At 36.7% G+C, this 12,196-nt stretch overlaps 1 protein-coding gene across 7 annotated transcripts in view; it reads right to left on the bottom strand.

Annotated features, from left to right (window-relative positions):
• The window catches only part of CAST (calpastatin), an 84,086-nt gene that overhangs the window by 33,162 nt on the left and 38,728 nt on the right, over positions 1 to 12,196 (bottom strand). For 4 of the 7 annotated variants that reach the window (XR_014025497.1, XM_081320539.1, XM_081320542.1 and 1 more), the window contains 4 exons: positions 4,454 to 4,519; positions 3,246 to 3,296; positions 991 to 1,047; positions 786 to 902 (listed from right to left, as the gene is read on the bottom strand). Coding sequence is in view for 6 of the 7 variants with exons in the window: in XM_081320539.1 (XP_081176665.1) it covers positions 786 to 902; positions 991 to 1,047; positions 3,246 to 3,296; positions 4,454 to 4,519 (291 nt within the window). In the remaining variant the exon portion in view is untranslated. The remainder of the gene's footprint in view (positions 1 to 785; positions 903 to 990; positions 1,048 to 3,245; positions 3,297 to 4,453; positions 4,520 to 12,196) is intronic. The other 3 variants (XM_081320540.1, XM_081320544.1, XM_081320543.1) reach the window with 1 other exon arrangement.

The raw sequence follows: 12,196 nt of genomic DNA, 5'->3' as shown, positions 1-12,196 counted from the left end.
AGAGGAAAAAATATTTTATTGGCAATGCACAATGCTATTCTATATAGTTCCTCATTAAAACTGAGGTGTTAAGGAAAGTAACATTTCTTAAATAATTCAATAATCTCATAGTAGGGATGTGATCTAACCCAATTTAATACATTAACCTTACAAAATGCTTTTATATTAACCAATGATTACTAAATGGAAACTGTTCTGAAACTACCACAGTAAAGCTTTTTAAGTACATTTTTAAACAACCAAACTGAGTTATTGCAAAATGCTGCTATTATGGCAGGATCAAAGAGTGGCTAGTACGTCCTGCTAGTGAGCTTTGGCCAATTTTGTAATATAATAAAGTGACCAACTGTGATGTTTCAATCTAAATTACACAAGTACTTGAAATTGCCTTATTATTCTGCAGACATTTGTACAACAAGAACCATCCCACAAACACAACCATAATTATAACAGGTCATAATTACACATCTGGAATATATTCTTATCTGTTTTTAAGAATGCATAAAAGGTGAAGGTTATTTACCAAAGTGATTTATTTAGTAATACATTTCCCCTCACTTGTCCTTCTTAGTCTTTGGGATTCCTTTTCTACCAGTTTTTTTTCATTATGTTGCTCTCCAAATTAACAAAATTCAGTTCTTAGAATTCCCACTTAACATAGCCTATGGTTAGGAATCCTAGTAACAAGTCTTAGCATTTCTGGAGTGTGTCATTTTGGAGTAGGCTATCATAAATTTAACATAAGAAATGCTACCTGAATATTTTCATTAGAAAGATCACCTTACCTTTGCTTCTTTAGTTGATGCCAGCTGTGTTGATTTGGCATTTTGACCAGAAGCTTCTTTTCCCAAACTTGGTTGCTTAGGCTCCTTCCCTAAAGACTCTTTGCTTGGACTTTTTGCCTGCACAAATATATTTTTAAATTTTTATGCATCTGTTTATACTAATTTCTATTTAAAATATTTTTATCATAATATGTAAATCAATTACCCCTCCAGGATCTCTCTGCTTCCCTTCAATTGGACTGACAGGTTGAGATTCATCTGCCTGTAGTACACACAGTAATATGAAAACTTAATCAAACCTCTTTTAATGATTTTTATTCTAGAACAGAATGATCTGCATGATGAACAAAATAATCGTCAATATTATTACTTTCCCTACAAAGTACAAATTTCAACACTGTGTAGACATAAATCTTCTAACATAATTACATTATAACTGACAGTACTTTTTTTGTAAAAAAAAAAAAAAAAGGTGCCGGAACTCACACACGTCATACAACCCGCCTTGCCTACCCTACAAGATTCCATCCAAAAAAGGTGCTGGAACTCCGTTCTGGGCGTTCTATGACAAAAAAGCCCTGATAACTGATATATTCAAACAGTCATGTACCCCTGCCTGATTATTAAAATATAAATCCCACCATTAAGATAGACATAGTCCTTCAAGGGTAGGGTAATAATTTACATTCTATCTTTCCACTATTATCAGATTCCTCTAAAGATAATAAATACTTAAAAACTGAATAAACAAATGTGTTAAATTAATATAAGCTCATTCATTTTTATATAGTTTAATATAGTTTAAAATAACATTGTTCATACAGGCTTCAATTCAAAACTGAAATTATTTATTCTGCTATTTAATCCTTTGTTAAGAGCTTAGCTCTCTGCATGGTACACCTAAACATAAATTCCATTAAATGATATAAAGTTGCTATATTCATGTAGCAAAAAATCCATATGATTATTAAATAGCAACAAAGAAATGTTGTACTAAAGACCTACCTGGCAACTGATTTTTTTTCATTTCTTTTTATTCTTCTATTTTATTTAGAAGATTGGACCATTGTATATGGAATCAGTGAGTTTTTAACCATATACTGAAATCTGAACGAAACCTTTTTACTGTTCTATAAACTGTTAATGACTTCCAGACCTAAACTAGATTAAGACTACTGTACAGTTGAGGACAATCAAGTAAAACCCTAATTTATACTATACTATACTATATAATTATATTATAATTATTTAATTCTGACCGGCCCTCTTAATAAGGGTGTGTGTGGGGGGAGAGAAAGAGAGAGAGAGAGAGAGAGGGAGAGGGAGAGGGAGAGGGAGAGGGAGAGGGAGAGGGAGAGGGAGAGAGAGAGAGAGAGAGAGAGAGAGAGAGAGAGAGAGAGAGAGAGAGAGAGAGATGCTTGTATAGTTTAATATCATTTGGTCCACATTTTGCTGATTTCAGAGCAGTGAACTTTAAAATTACTTTATTTGGACACTGTTGTGAAGTACAGATATGTACATCTGGAGAGAACAATTAAGTCTGCAAATACACATTAACATTCTCTTGAAAACAGTTTTTTAAAACTATAACAGAAATATTTTCAAACAATTCTAACTATTTAATATTTTTTAGTCCCACCATTATTATTTTTGTAAATAACTCAAGGAGGCGAACATACCTAAGACTTCTTTCTCCCCATATTTCCCCCACATCAATAACCCTGTCAGGTGGACTGTACTGAGAAAGAGAAGAAGCTGTGAATGCTCCAACACTGGAAGTTTTTAAGAAGAGACTGGACAGCCATTTGTCTGAAATGGCATAGGGTTTTCTGCCTGAACAGGGGGTTGGACTAGATGACCTCCAAGGTCCCTTCCAACTTTATTATTATTATTATTATTAGCTGGCTTTTATCCTAAGGCTGGACTAGAATTCAATCTCCTGGTTTCTAGCCTGATGCCTTAACCACCACATCAAATTGGCTCTCAGTTTCAAAAAAACAAATTTACAACCCTCTGCTTATTATTATAACTAAAGTTAGGGTTATCGAAAACCAGAACTGCAACTGTTCCAATCAAAATGGGAGAAAAGGTAATGTGGGTTGGTATCTAAATTTTCTAAATTTTCCTGGGTTCATACTGTGCAATCCAACAAATCCCAATATGCATTTGACTCGGTGGAACATATTTGCTACCCCTTACATTCAAAAACATATTTTCATGGGCCCACAGTGCTACCATGGAAAGCTTAGAAAAAGGCACAGCACTGGTTTTTCTAATTCTAATCCTAACTGGTTTGCATGCTGTTGAGAAAATATCTTTAGTATGACTAAGAGAAGGTTAAAAGAACAAAATAAAGTCAGGTAAACACATAGGAACAAACCAAAGGAGTGTTTTTTTTAAAGGAAAAAATCATATTGTATGTATTTAATGCACATTCAGAATAAAGGCTTTTCGTCCTACCTTTTTGTCCTGTAGTGCTTTTCCAGGTTCTGTCTTTGATTTCTGTGTTGCCTGCAGTACAAATAATAATAATAAAAAAATAATTACTTGATTTACATTTTTCACTGGCTACTGCAGGAAGATATTCTGCAAGCTGTGTATAACTTAAACTCTTTGGGCTTCAACTAAGAAGCCCAAAAACTATTTCTATGACTTTGAGCATCATTTAATTGACTTAGACAAACCTGTGTTTATTTTTATTTATTTATTAAAAACATTTCTATAGCCATCCATCTTAACCAAATTATGGATGACTGACAATCAAGAATAAAACAACATACACATAATCATATGTACATTATAAATATACATAACAAATATTTTATTTATTTTATTTTATTTTAATTCCATTTATATCCCGCCCTTCTCCGAAGACTCAGGGCGGCTTACAAGCTTAGCAGTAGCCTTCATTCTGTGTATATGCCTAATAAAAGTCAAAAACAATAAAACTGCATGGTACAAAAACAACTGTATGGTGCATAGGCAAAATTTTTACCATCTGCGACAAGAACAGAATGAAGAAATGAAATCTAAATATATCAGGTAATGAATGATGCAATGTTAGGGTGGCATTTATGAGAATAATTTAAATCATGGATTAGAAGGAAAATAGAAATTCAAATCAGAAAGTGGGATTTAGAGCAATTACTAGAGGATTGCTTTTATATCAAATATTAAGCATATATATAAGCATCTATATAAGCAACAGGTTAAACTGCCCACTTCAAACTCTATGTAATACTATACTTTCAATTAACTAGCCTCTTTGTAATTTGAATAAAAGCTTTTCTCTGATGCTTCCACACATTTTAATATTGTACAGCAGTTATCAAAAACAAGCAAAAATGCAGAAACCTCTTAGCTTTCTTGTCTTTTAGATAAGAAGAAATTTGCCAAAGCACAGCTATATCATTCTCCAGGACATAAATATTAACACAGTGTATGGTGCACAGTAGACTAAATGGTAAGAAATACTATTAGACTGCATTTATATGACACATTTTCAAAGTGTGCTGTGCCATGAGAAATGATTGCAACATGATCATATAAAAGAAAAGGTAGACATAAACTAGAATGTATTAGTTAAGGATTAATGAATGAGCACATGCTGGCAATGTGACAGCTGTTATTATCAAGCATAAAAACACACAACCCAGGGTCTGTATCACCTTCTTCTTGTTTCTCTTCCTTTTCTGGGATTCCACTCCATGTGTCTGTTGTTGGCTTGAGGAAGCCTAGTATTGGGAGTACAAACTCAGGATCTTGGAAAGAAATTGCTCAAAGTATAAGGAAACTTCTTATTAACCTCAACTTTCTATCCTCTAGAAATGGTGAACACAATTATATTGATAAAATTATGGAAGTGTGCTAGCAAAATATCCCTGTTGGTTGATATAAAAATATCTAGGATTCCTATTTCTTATTCTTATAAAGTATGAAGTATATTTCTTATTCTTATGAAGTATGTAATGAAGTTTTTTTAACTAAAATATTCTTATTCCTATGTGTCATTTAGCCAAAGATTATAATTCTTCCCAAGCTGGACAAAGATCATATTATGTTTTCTAGTTATTGACTAGGGCCATGAAGCACTTTGAAACTGAAAGAATAAGATCTTTTGAAAGAGATGTGGTGGCATTTGTACCACTTGTTGCAACTCCTTAATGTAAACATATTGTCTCCCATAAAAAAAATGATTGCATTAAGGAATTTGACCAATGAGGGTTTCTGAAGTTCTGAAGCACTTTTTTCCCTTCAAATCCATAGCACTGCACAAATTATAGACTTGTTCCCTTGACAAATGTGGATGCTAAGATAACTATTTTGATTTATCAACTGGTTCCAACTACAACATTACGACTGGTTTCTGATATGGTTTCCTGGAGTGACTGAAACAGAATTAGAACTCACACTGAATTTTCTCAATTTCTATTCTCCAATTATCTTTAAACATTATTGTATATTATTTGTAATGGTACAATTTGTCTTTTTCAATATATACATATAAATGTCAAGTTTGTCCTTAAAAAAAGTTTTAGGCTCTCTTTTCTGGGTAATTAGAAATTCTAAAAAAATAGTGGATGCAAAAGGGGAGGCAGAGGATAAAAATCTTTCATTCTATTCCTAATTTCATTCCAGAAATGTAAAACTCTGTGTCATAATCTGCTCACTCTATAACTTGGAATAAATCAGACTTGATCCCAAGTTTTGGAAATAATCCTAATGTATGTATGGACTACAGATTAGGTAAATGAGGCGATTTTTCTATTTCTGAGTACAAAGATTCCTAAGAAAGTCCTTTCAACTGAAAGAAGTGCATTTATTCCCTAGATTGATACATAAAAGATCTAGATAATCTGGAATTCTACTGAGTACATGAGTATAAAGTAAACATAATTAAAACTCTTAAATCATTTTATTCTATGAGATGCAACATCTTCCCTGAGTTAATGAATGAAAGGTTTTGCCTACTTGCCAATGACATCATGGCCCATCTTGGAAGTGGATATTTGCCAACTCTGACATGATAGAGTGTGTGAGGCCATTGTCGAAAATGTAGAATGACAATATCCTCAATTAAAGAGACACAGGGATTGCCAGTGAAATAGCTGAATGTGCACAGCACCCCTGACTATGCACAAACACAGAGACAGTATGTCCAAGGTCAAAACAGGTGCATGAGGTTGCATTATAGCACGCTGGCTGAAATTAATGTTCTTTCCCACAGGTTTGGGACTCTCCTTATGAAGGATAAATTATAAATCAACATGGGTTAGAACTATTTCACAAAAACTCCAACATTTTGGCCTCTCCAAGGAAGAAATCCCTTATGGCCTATGAGTGTACACTTAGTGCATTTAAACAACATACTGTATTAAATATCAGGAAATCCAACAGCATCAATGTTCCTCTACCCAGGACCATAGTCTTGAACAATCAGATCTCCCTTCACTAACCAGTAAGACAGTTATATCATATCATATAACTGTCTCTAAATTTCAGAGGGCACTAACTCTAGTCTGATATAACACTCTCCCTGTAGCAATTATGGTGTCCTGCTCTCCTTTGTTTTAATGTTTCAATTTTTATTCCATAGCCATAGTAAAAGGTTTTTTTTTATCTTTTTACCACATGTTTCTATGATAATAGAAAGCACAACATTCAGCACAGCAGACTGATAATAATTATACAAAAGTATAAGAGAGTAGAGACATACGTAGTAACATCTTGATTTTAAAAAATGAAAGGCTAAAATATTTCAAAAAATGGATTATTACATTTATTACACATGTCATTTTATTTCCATCCTCAAATAAAACTGGGGAATTTCAGGCCTGTAATCGTATTAAACTACTTCTGTATCGCAAGAGGACATGGTCCTTTTCTTTTATATTAGCTCATTGTATCCCCACCATTCAAAACAAAGGATGAAATAAACTGCTGAATCACATCCCAAACCCTGCATAGCTTTGGATTATAAATGTTGCTTATAAGCATGCTGGTTTCCCTCCCCGCAAAAACCAAAAGAACTTGTTACCAAGATACTGAGGTTCATTGAACATTTCAGTTTAATACTGCCTCATGGTTCTGTTGGTTCAATTCTGGGAAATGTTTATTTTCTTTATTTTCTATCTTGATGATTTCCCTTGAATTTATAATGGGTTTCAACGAACATTTACTAGAGAAAATGCAGTCAGCTCAGTTGAAGTCACATAAATTATTCTGTGGAGAATTGCATTAACAGGTCACATTCAATATGCTTGCTTTATTTAATATTTAGCATTTCATAATTTGAGCTGTGGAAAGCAAGTTGATAGATTACTCTTTGACTAGCAAGACCTTTTTCATATTTGGCCATTTCTAAGCTCAGCTGGAACAAGCACTTTATTTTTCAACAAAACTCTACCTTCATCATGCAGACCTGAAAGTTATCTTATTGTACATCTAGCTGATCACAATTCCCAGCAGTGGCGTAGCGTGGGGGGTGCAGGGGGGGCCGGCCGCACCGGGTGCAACATCTGGGGGGGGCGCGCTCGACAGCGCCGGGATCCGGCAGGGCGGAGGCACCGGAGCCCCAGCCGGGAAGGGCCTGACACCCCACGGCGCGCCACACACACACACACACAAACACACAACCACACAGCGTGACTCCTCCTTCGGGCCGCTCCGCCTTCGCTCCGGCGCTGGACGGAAGCTTTCTCTCCCTCCTCCCCCCCCGCAAAGGAGAAGGCGGCTCCTGCCGTGCACAGAGCGCGGCCCTCCTGCAAGCCCGGGGCTCCGCTGCGGAGGCTCTCCCAAGGCGCTCCCGGGGTTGCCAAAGGTGGGGGGGCGCGGCGGGGCTTGAAAGAGGGTGGATTTCCCGCGGGGGGAGGATCGCTGCAGCGTCTCTCCGGGGGTCCCTGCTCTGGAACGAAAGCTGCGTCGGCAGGTTGCCGATCCAACCGTGCATCGGCGATCGGGACCGCCCCCCCCGACACACGTCGCCAGCAGCGAGAGTTTCCAGCCAGGCCGGCGAATCTTTGGGGTGAGGTGCCAAAGAGAAGGAGGCGGCTTGGCTTGGATAAGCAGCGTCTGGGCAGAAAATAGGTCGGGCGCCGCAGCAAGTATGAATTCCTGGGGTTCAGCCTAAGCAGGCAAAGCTGCAGGGTGGGTTGGTTGGCTTTTCCGGCTTTGGAATAACCTTGGGAAGCTGAGGCATTGTAAGTTGGAAGTCATTGTTTGTCGCCTAACATGTTGGGTCAACCCCACGCCACATGCTAAGCCATAAACCGTGGTTGGTATCCAGGGTTTAGGACAAGATGGAGAAAACTAGCCAATTGTGGGATCATAAATCTTGATGAAGCCCATCATCGCTCCATGTGATGTATGCACTCAATCTACAAACGTAGTCCAAGCCTATTCACATCTGTTGTAAGGTCATTCTCTCGTGGGGTTTATCCTGACGTCCACTAAGAGTGGAACAAACATGCCCCATTAACCATTTTCAACGCCATGTCCTCTCTTTGTCTCATCCTAAATCACAGCTGAGGCACCTTAAAGTTGCCTTGTTTCAGTGTTAAACTAGCATTTTCCCTCTTCTCCAGAGACCCTTTTTTGCCTTGAACCTAACTCAGGGGTAGGCAACCTTGGCTCTTTTATGACTCATGGACTTCAACTCCCAGAATTCCTGAGCTAGTGGAAGAGACTCGAGTGCTAAAATCCACAGGTTAGGGGGCGCAAATTACTTGCCTTGCCCCGGGTGCTGACAACCCACGCTACGCCACTGATTCCCAGCAGCCCCAGCCATAATGACAATAGTGATGGATGATAAAAAATAGTAGTTCAGCAACATCTGAAAGTTCCCTTGCAGCTTAATACCAAATATATGTAACAGCTGAGAAAGTAAATCTCAGCCAATCCAAAACATTGTTTTTAACATCCAAGTGTCATGTGTATAACAACTGTATTTATTTGAGAGGGGAGATAACTTTTTGTTCTCTTTGCTGTGGCTGGAGATGAGTAAACAGAAATACCTTATTTCTTTTTTGCCCTTAATACAGATAATGCAATAGTCTCAATACCATTCTAGATTCAAGCAATCTTAAAATTTAGGAGTATGCAGAACAAAGCACAGTTCATTGTAGCAGGCTGGGTGATGGAACAATTTGGGTTAATTTGGATGGGAGTTCAGGTTTGAAAATAGTGATTATTTGCTATTGGCAATGCTGTTTGAGAATTATTCTCAATCCAGGATTATTCTTTGAGAAATGCCATTACAGAGGTACTTTCTTTTTGCTAGTGCCACCTCCTTCTGGAATTTTGCAGCCATCATGCTATCTCAGTCCTGATTATTTTCTTTGGAAATAATATAGTGCAGTAATTTTCCAGGCTCCTGTATTGCCACACAAATCTATTTCATCCCCATCATTTTACATGCCACTATTGTGCAACTCTTCCAGATCACATATTCCAATTATAGTTGCCTGTTTATAAGACAGTCAGAAGACTATCCTTGGATGCAGACCTATTAAGATGGGGTAATTTGTTAAATTTTATTGCTTACTTGGAATTTTACAGGTGCCAGCTACAGCAATCTTATTTTTACATGATTATATTGCATAGCTAGCTGTGGTTTGGGAAACACAAACTGACAACACTACTGGGCACTGAGAATAACTATACACAATTGTGGATAAGACCAAATGCAAATACATCAACCTTCAAAATTTCAGTCAAACATGAAAAATGCGTCACCTGCAGATTAGCTGACCCTTGAATTTTTAACAATGACTGACGGGAAATGGCAAACTGTTACATCATTATCTATAAAACAGCATAAGTTTAAGTTTGTGGCAGGCTTTAAAAAAATTCGAGCTTTGATTTGTGGATAAGTTGAACCCAATTTTGGGGTGTACATTAGTACCTAAAGCTCTAAACATACTGGCAAACATATACAGGTAGACCTCATTTACAACCATTCATTTAAATGACCATTTAAAGTTATGACACTGTCAAAAAATGACATGACACTTCCCTCACACTTGCAACTGTCACAGTGTCCTCACAGCCATGTGATCAATATTCAGATGCTTGGCAGCGTGTATTGCCAACAGTTGCAGCATTCTTGGGGGCCACGTGATCCCCATCCACAACCTTCCCATGGGGCTCTCAACAAACAAAGTCAATGGGAGAATTCATATTTCCTTAACAATCACAGTAAAAAGGTTGTAAAATCAGGTGCCATTCATTTAATGATAGCATCACTTAGCACGAAAGTTCCAGTCCCGATTGTGGCTGTAAGTCCAGTATTATCTACACAATAATTATATGTTTGTTTTAATAATTGGTATTCAATGCAGATGGGATAGAATCAATGATATAAGTATCTAGAAGATTAACCTTACTGACTATGTTTTGGAGAAATATTAGTAGCATCTTCCTGTAAAATTTCTTCATGCTATTTAAGGAACTCGCAATATCGATGCCTATTGTATAAAAATGTGATTCCTAATTAAACAAGACAGCAAGTATGGGAACAGATGTCATTGGGAAATTATATTAACTTCTGCTTCCCGAAAATAGAATAGCTTCAGTAATTACAGTAATGTAGGAAAAGGATAATTGTTCCCCCAACAAACATGCTGCCCTTTTATAAGAAAGCTCCTGAACAGGTAAACCAAGCATTATGAAGCCTAAGATTAACATACATTTATATTAATCTTCATTTATTTCTCCAAGCATTAGAAGAACGCAAAATAGAAGTCCTTTGTAAAACAAGGAACTCAACTCTAGTTTCAGTGACAACAGATTCAACTTCAAGCTCTATGAAGAATAGCCTTCTGAAAGTTGGCTTGATCAACTTGACTATTCCTTGTATTTCTCAGTGGCTCCATTTGCTCCTATGTTAAACATATTTCACAAAGAGCCAATTAAAACACTAAATCTATTTCTATAAATGAAAGAACATATCTGCAGGTCCACGTTTTAACTATTTAGCAATCCTACAATGTAGATGGCTCTCCCAATCTTTTTAAACCTACAGTATGTGGTTATCACGTTAAGTCTACAAAAAGAGCAGCCACTTGGTCTATTTATATGATGACCACTTGAGCACCAATCTGATAAAGATCAACAAATGTTAAAAGCAAAATCAGTTAAAATGATTTTGCTATTATAAATAGAATTATTTTTTAAAAAATAAAATAAGTATTTTTCTCCAGATAAACTCCCAAATGGTTACAAAGGCTCTGAAAAATTGATCAGTTTGTCTCATATGTCACTATATGAAATTATTTCTTCTTTAATTTAGGGTTGGGAGTGGGAAGAGTGATATGTCAGTGATAGGTAATGGCAAAAATGCTGTCCCATAAACCAGAATAATTCTTAAATAATGCTAAGCTGACCTAGACTGACAGGCATCTTAATTAATTTATATTTAGTATTTTTAATTCATTTTTAAATTCTCTAATTTTTTATTGCACTGATGTTCTCAATTTCATTTATCTTGATTTATGCACTTATTATATGTTTTATTGTGAGCCGCCCTGAGTCCTTCAGGAGATAGGGCGGGATATAAATCCCATCAATAAATAAATAAATAAATAAATAATAGCAATATCCTCTCATATAAACCTTCCTAAAAGGAATTAATGTGATAGTGAATCCAAAATAATACAGCTGGAAACTTACACCAAACACATTCATGAGTTAAATGCAGAAATCATGTCAAAGATAATAATATGCAAAACAATTACATTAATCTATGCAAAAATATAATAATGATAGACTAGTTTCATATTAAGATATGCAGATGATACCACTCTAATGGCAGAAAGTGAAGAGGAACTGAAGAGTCTCTTGTTGCGAGTGAAGAAGGAGAGTGCAAAAGTTGGGTTGAAACTGAACATTAAGAAAACCAAGATCATGGCATCCAGCCCTCTCAAAGCCTGGCCAATAGATGGGGAAGAAATGGAGGTAGTGACAGATTTTATTTTCCTGGGCTCCAAGATCACCGCAGATGGGGACTGCAGCCAAGAAATTAAAAGATGCTTGCTCTTGGGGAGGAAAGCCATGGCAAACCTACACAGCACACTAAAAAGGAGACATCACCGTGCCAATAAAAGTGCATATAGTAAAGGCTATGGTCTTCCCAGTTGCAATGTATGGCAGTGAAAGTTGGACCATAAGAAGGGCTGAGTACAAAAGAATTGAAGCCTTTGAACTATGGTGCTGTAGAAGACTCCCGCGAGTCCCTTGGACTGCAAAGCGATCAAACCGATCAGTCCTAGAGGAGATCAACCCTGACTGATCTTTAGAAGGACAAATCCTGAAGTTGAAACTCAAATACTTTGGCCACCTTATGAGGAATCACTGGAGAAGAGCCTAATGCTGGTAAAGGTTGAGGGCAAGAGAAGAAGGGGATGACAGAGAAT

Source organism: Vipera berus (assembly GCF_964194415.1).
Source record: "Vipera berus genome assembly, chromosome: 2".
Lineage (NCBI taxonomy): Eukaryota > Metazoa > Chordata > Lepidosauria > Squamata > Viperidae > Vipera > Vipera berus.
The sequence above is the reverse complement of the archived record's forward strand: the minus strand, read 5'-3'. Positions and strand labels throughout refer to the sequence as shown.